The sequence below is a fragment of the Neovison vison genome, chromosome 11, assembly GCF_020171115.1.
Source record: "Neovison vison isolate M4711 chromosome 11, ASM_NN_V1, whole genome shotgun sequence".
In the NCBI taxonomy this organism is placed as follows: Eukaryota; Metazoa; Chordata; class Mammalia; order Carnivora; family Mustelidae; genus Neogale; species Neogale vison.
In genome coordinates this window covers 55,276,262-55,283,006 of record NC_058101.1, presented here as the reverse complement: position 1 = coordinate 55,283,006, position 6,745 = coordinate 55,276,262, and the positions used below count along the sequence as shown (strand labels likewise).

Genomic DNA, 6,745 nt, shown 5'->3' with positions numbered 1-6,745 from the left:
GAAACCAAAACTGAAGCAGCCCCATGGTCACCAGAAATCCAGGGTGGGAAATGTGCATCACCACCCAGCCTCAAGGCTCTCTTGCAGTCCCAGATGGCCACTGGGGTTGAAGACATACAAGAGTGAGAAGTGTCAGTCTTCTACTTTTGCAAACAAGTGAAGTAAGCCCAACTCTTCTTTTTTTTTTTGTTTTATAAAAGAGAAATACTAAAATATTGATGCTAATATTAACTGGCTTATTTTTTAATATATTATTTAAATTCTCAGTTTTAATATGAGGTATTTTACATATTCCAAGTTTTAATTGAACAAATACCAACACAATCCATACGTGTTTGTAGTACTCAATATTTTGGGAGTGTAAAAGGGTCCTAAGACCCAGAACAGTTTGAGAACTGCTGGAGCCCACTAGTTTCCTGATGGCTTTATATTTTTGTTTGGTCAACAATTATGCCTGACAGTTTTGGGGTGTTAAGAATACAGGTGATCAAGACAGGCAGGCCCTGATCTCATGGAGCTTGCTTTCCTATTGGTGCATGTGTGTTAGGTGACTTTGTTAATGAAGACAAACGAACCACATAATTTCATGTAATGATTAAGTGCTATAAAGAAAATTAAATGGTGAAGTGGCTGGAAGTGTGGGGCTAATTTAGACTGATGGGAAGATGAGTTTTGATCTGAGACCTGATGGGCAAAGGGGAGCCTTTGCTTTTTCAAGCTGCTACTGCCCTGCCTCCCTCACTCCAGCCCCACTGGCCTTTCTGTGGTTCCTAACTATGCCAGGCGGGTTCTTTCTTCAAGGACCCCTCTGTCTAGAAAACTTCTCTGGCTACATTTTCATTCCAGTCATTCTAGCCCAGATCTCTTTGAGAGGACAGCTACCCATCTCAAATCCATCACTAGCCATTTGCTTACTGGGTTTCATTTTTCTTCTTATCACTTATCTCCACTAGATATTGCTATATATATTTGTGTGTTTGTCTCTCTTCCACAAAAACAGTAAACACGACAACAGAGACTTGGGGGTGACTGTTATAACCCCAGATTAAATAGAGCCTAAGGCATGGAAGGCTCAACGTGCTGGATAACCATAAAATATAATGGGAAAAGAAACCTTAGCTTCTGAAAAGATATATGAATGCTAAAAGGAAGTTACTGAAAGACCGCATTATGTGGTTTTAATGCAACCATAAGTATCTAAGGCAAACAGACGTAGTGTTTCTGTTACCTGCCTCTTCGCACAGAGAACTTAGGGGTAACTTTGCCAGTTTGTTCCCGTTATATCCACAGTGAGTAGATCAGTCACTGGTGCGCTGTAAGGGCTCAATTACTGTGGAATGAATGGGTGCCTCCCTCCTACCAAACGCTAACCTGAGCCCAGAGAGAGAAAACCTTGGCCAAAATCACTCCAAATCTCAAGTGCAAGGGCGGGACTTGGGCACAGGAGTAACCCGACTCCGGGGAAAGGACTAGTTCCACCGTAGCTACTGATTCTCCACTCCCCACAACTGCGTCGAATCCTGGTAGAGCCTTTAATTCTTAAATTAGGAAAAGAAAAAGAAAAGCCTGGCCGCCTACCGGCAGAGGAGGAGAAAGCGAGAGTTCTCAAACTTGTGGTTTCCCTGGAGCCCCAAGGACGCCTGCGGAGACCCTCAATGTCACATGACTAGGGCTGTCACGTGCGCCGCGCGCGCCAGCCTGCGCAGCCGCACGGCGCCTCTTGCGCGCCATTCCAGAAATGGCGGCCCCACTGGGAGGTATGTTCTCCGGGCAGCCACCTGGACACCCCGGGGACTCCAGGGGCCAAGCTTCGCTTCTTCAGGCCGCGCCAGGCCCTCCAAGAACTTCTAACAGCACCTTGGTGGATGAGTTGGAGTCTTCTTTTGAGGTAAGATGAGACTGGGGCGTCTGTGTTCACAGCCTGCCTTCTTTCCTGAAACATAAGCTGCGCCTGGGCAGTTGTCTCTTTCAGCGATGCCCACATCAGGCTTATGAATCGGGGAACAGCTCAGAGAACGTAAGTCACTTGCTTTAGTTTCCACGTTGAGTGGTGACCGGCATTCTGCTCAGGTCTGCTGGCACAGATGTAAGCTTTATGTTTCTGGAAGCACGTGGGCTTGAAGTTTGCCCATCCCCAGCTTTGGGACCCGTCTAGGTTCCCAGTCTGTTGTATCTGTTCCATCCTTTTTTGAGCCCTGAGCGCTCTAGCCCCGCACTCCTGCGTGTTTAATACTGGTTCATCTAGGATAGGTAACGTCACACTGCTACGTTCTGTGTTCTTTCCGTTGGGCTCCACCCTCAGATGGCTCCAAACTAATGGACTCTTGGAACTGAGATGGACTTCTGTGAAGGTTGCTGTGTGAAATTTGGTACTAGAGGGCAAAGAAGGGAAGCTGGAGAGAGTGAGGGAGACAAGGATGACCCAGATTCTGAGTTATTCCCAAGAAGTTAACCCCTCTAGCAAGGGAAATGGGGAGTGGTAGACAAAGGAGAGGTAAAAATAGGTGCTTAAAAATAAGATGGCTTTCAGTGGTCTCTAGAGTGGAATATGAGCCTTTATTGTGTGGAAATAAAATAACTTTTAATTGCAGCTGCCTTTCCACATTTTAAGTCCTAGTTGTGTGAGTTTTATACTGTGTATAATCGCAGAGTAGAGCGTGAATGTAGGTTGTTAATGAATTTATTATTGGGGCTGCATGGGAAAAATGCTTTTACCTGGGACTGTACATTAAAAAACTTGGAAGTAACTGATTAAAAGACATCGAAATTCATCTGGGAGGAGGATGAGATGCCTTTGCAGTGGTGCCAAGCCATAAAGGAGAGGGTTTGGTAAGCTTTAGAGCAGCATTTAGCATTGAGATGAGGTGGCTGTCAGTCATGAGGGCTTGCTGAAAGATTGGCCTTGTAGAAGTCTTGGCCAGAGCAGACACCAGTGCTCTAATGCTTAAAACCCGTTAGTGGCTACCTGTCAATCTTGAGATAAAGTCAGAAGGTTTACTGTGCTATTCCTAGCTCAGCATGTTCAACTCTTAGCTCCATTGCAGTTTCCTCTTACTCTGACCACAGAAGACTTTTTTTCCGTGTGCTGTTTATGTTCTCTCTGGATTTCCAGGTCTCCTCCTCCAAATTGTGTATCACTTCCTCAGTGGATCTGCCCCTGGTGCCTTTTGTAGGATTTACCACTAAACCAGGCCCATAAAGTCAGACGCCACCTATCTCTCTTTCCTCCATCAGTGCTAATACAGTGGTACCACATAGCAAGTGCTTGATGAATATTTGTCAAACAGTGAAGGAACCTGTTGTGTGTCAGTCCTGGTGTGGAATGGGACTGCGAGGAAGGGGGTGAGTGGCAGGAGTTGGGACCAGGTGGTGGTGTTAGCAAATACCAGCAGCCTCATTTGCAGGTCTCCCTCTGAGGGTCTGATGGACTCAGTGTACCAAGTTTCTTCATCAGCAGTAGTATATCTTGTCAGCTGATGTGCAAACCTGGACTCTGTCAGCTCATTGAATGACTTCAAGAGAAGTTATTTCTTAGTCTGAAGTAAGATTTTTGACATGTGAATGACATATTTTTTCTTACCTTTTTTTTGGGTCACACAGGCTTGCTTTGCTTCTCTTGTGAGTCAGGACTATGTCAATGGCACGGATCAGGAAGAAATTAGAACTGGTAAGAATTGACTCTCTCTAGACTATGTTCTTACCTTCAGCAAGCTTCCTAATTACTGAGTATATACTCGATGTGTTTCAGTTCTGTTTGTATCCTGAGAGAACTTTTCCAGGGAATAAGATTTATGCAGTCATTTCTGTATACTGCTGGTTCTTTGTTCAGTTTATTAACTGACATGTCACTCATAATGAACCTCTTAAAATGAGCTTTCTTTCCATTTTGGTATAGGTCAGTGACAACCAACAATGCATACTGCTTTTTTCAAAAACTTAAGTTTTGATTATTTTTTGAAGGTGTTACACAGAAAAGTCTCTTGTGCTTCCCTGACTTCAGCCAAATTTGCCTCAGAGGCAACCAGTGTTTCTTTTTTTGTACCATATTTTACATGTTACATTTAACTGGAAGTCATGATGCTAATTGCTGTATCTCTGGATTATCTCTCTTCAGAAGAACTTTTGTGTTGTACTGAGGTATCATTCAACTCATAAAAGCACAAATTATGTGCTACTTAATGTTGGTTAATACATGGGGGTTGGGAGTCAGTATCACTGCTGTGACCAGAATTAAAATTCCAGATTACATCTGTGGGAAGGTGCCATTTTGATATTTTGACTGTTCATTTATGAGGGAGATACACTTGTCTAGGGTTTTTCTTAATATTTTGGCCTTTTTCTCATAAGGTGTTGATCAGTGTATCCAGAAATTTCTGGATATTGCAAGACAGACGGAATGTTTTTTCCTACAGAAAAGATTGCAGTTATCTGTCCAGAAACCAGAGCAAGTTATCAAAGAGGTATGGACTCACATTTCTCCTTAACTTTTAGGAAAAACACATGTTGTCAGGATTCTATCTGTGCTTTAAATGAGATATATATCCTTTCCCCATGAGTTATCGTAGGGCTTTGTAGATTGAATACAAATGTTGCTAGTTGTCAGTGTTGATGACAAGCTGGGCAGGTAGTGGAGCCAAGGGGTTGTGGAGGAAAGATGGACTCAAACAGAGCAGTTTAATTTGCTGGCTTTCATGAAAGACTTTTCCTTCAGGAAAGGTTCTGCTTGAAAAAAGTGGAGAAACCATTAATGTAGATGACAAGCTCATTTTGGACAGAAACTGGGGTGTTTGTATCCCCAGCTGCCTTAGACGCAGGAAGGGCTCAAGTTTTCTTCAAGGAATCAAAAATTAAATGTTTTGTCCAGCTTCCTTGAGACTCAGGATTTCATTTATCTCAATTGTTTGATCGGGGGCATTTGGAAATGTGTTGAGGTTGCCATGATGACTGGGAGGCTTTATTGGCATTCAGTGTGTTGGGCCAAAGCCTGCCAAATGAATTGTGGAAGGGAGAAGAATCATCTTGCCCAAGAGACCTGTGATGCCCCTAATGAGAAACACTAAATTGAAATGCTTGTTTTGGGGACTTTTGAAGTAAGTCCTCCCAGTTAATTAAAAACATTCTTTTTATTCACTGATACCAGCTATTGAGAACATGAAGGGTAAAATGGTATTTTTAGTTTATCTTGTCAGATCATTTCCTGATTTGAGCACTTGACTAGGAACATAGGTGTGTTTGAGGTCAGGCCTTAATAAAGAATTATAATGGTGGTATTCTTTTAAAAAACTCTTGAATATGAGATTTTAACACTTTATCCTGAACTGATAGAACAGTGGTTTTGGACTCTTTTTAAACAGTTATTCCCTTATGTTTCAGGTTTTCAGTGTAAAAGATCTCAGCAGTAGCCTTTGAAGGGAGGTATTGGGTGCCTGGGGACTGGGATGGGAAAGAGACTGCCTTTTGGTACTTCAGAATATTGGAACATCTGTATTACTTACTAAATTAAAATGAAAAATAAAAACTCCCAGTGTTAGGCAGGTATCTTCCATTGGAGGAGCTGCTGCAGGTTGTTTATAGATAGTGGAGCCAGGCAGGATAATAGGTATACAATGGTTTAATTGATTCTCTTGATTTGAATTACTTCTTAGAGCTCTTACTAGATCAGGAACTGTTTTCGCTTTTCATGAGCTTACTCTTACTTCGTTGTCTTCGTTTGTAGGATGTCTCGGAACTAAGGAATGAGTTACAGCGGAAAGATGCTCTGGTCCAGAAGCACTTGACAAAACTGAGGCATTGGCAGCAGGTGCTGGAAGACATCAACGTGCAGCACAAAAAGCCAGCCGAGATCCCTCAGGGCTCTTTGGCCTACCTCGAGCAGGCATCAGCTAATATCCCTGCACCAATGAAGCAAACCTGAGTCAGAGCTGGTCTGAAGGTGATCTGGTGTGTGAGTCAGCCTAAACACAGTCTTGACAGACATCACTTCTTGTGGACATGACATTTTGGAAGAACTCTTTGCCAAAGAATAAGATGATTTTTGTTGATGAGCTCACCTAAAATTTTCCCCTTATTTTTATAAGTGTTGTTTTTTGAGTACTTTATAAAATGCCTATATAGTTTTGGTAAATCAAGTAAATTTTCCCATCTGTAGCAAAGTTTAGACTGTTAGTGTGATGCCACTTACAGATTTCCTTTTCCATGTTTCTTTTTTCTGTTTGTACTTACTGTTTTTGTATGACTTAGTCTCTTCGTGTTTCCAGTTTTAGATTAGCTTATATGATCTGATCTAAGAATCAGAAGGTGATGATTTTGTTTGTAGGCCTTTCATGACAATTATCCCTCAGTAGTTGTGCAGAAAAATAGGTAAATTTGCATGCTTCAGACTTTAAATTACCTCAAGAAGAAGAATCTAATACAGTGATATTTGTAATGCATCTGTAGCTCTTAGAATGAGGATATTTTGTAAATAGGTTGAAAGGGTTACAATATCGTAAGTTAGAATAGTAATAATGTGGTACGATCCTTACGTTGATGTTGACTTTTATTTGGACTAACCTTTTTATTTTGTGTGGTGTTTTTCCAATTTTTGGAGTGGAGATGTGTAGTAGGAGCAGTAATAAGCCAAGTTTTGTTATGTTCTCCAGTGATGAATCACTGTAAGTAAGGGGGCAGACTTTGTTTTCAGTGTGATGCTTGAGGCATATATGCAGTATGAAACATTAAAGCTTGCTATGATCATCTCTTTTCA

At 41.9% G+C, this 6,745-nt stretch overlaps 1 protein-coding gene across 1 annotated transcript; it reads left to right on the top strand.

The window, feature by feature from the left end:
• Positions 1 to 1,717: 1,717 nt before the first annotated feature.
• On the top strand, positions 1,718 to 6,745 carry MED28 (mediator complex subunit 28). Its single transcript, XM_044226043.1, has 4 exons — positions 1,718 to 1,888; positions 3,601 to 3,667; positions 4,348 to 4,460; positions 5,717 to 6,745. The coding sequence occupies exons 1-4, from the start codon at positions 1,739 to 1,741 to the stop codon at positions 5,912 to 5,914; spliced, it is 528 nt and encodes a 175-aa protein (XP_044081978.1). The 5' UTR covers positions 1,718 to 1,738; the 3' UTR covers positions 5,915 to 6,745.

Bases quoted from the DNA above. Each gene is read 5' to 3' on its own strand.
- MED28 (XM_044226043.1), top strand. From the start codon at position 1,739: ATGGCGGCCCCACTGGGAGGTATGTTCTCCGGGCAGCCACCTGGACAC. The intron at 1,889-3,600 runs GTAAGATGAGAC...TGGGTCACACAG, and splicing joins AGTTGGAGTCTTCTTTTGAG to GCTTGCTTTGCTTCTCTTGT. The intron at 3,668-4,347 runs GTAAGAATTGAC...TTTTCTCATAAG, and splicing joins TCAGGAAGAAATTAGAACTG to GTGTTGATCAGTGTATCCAG.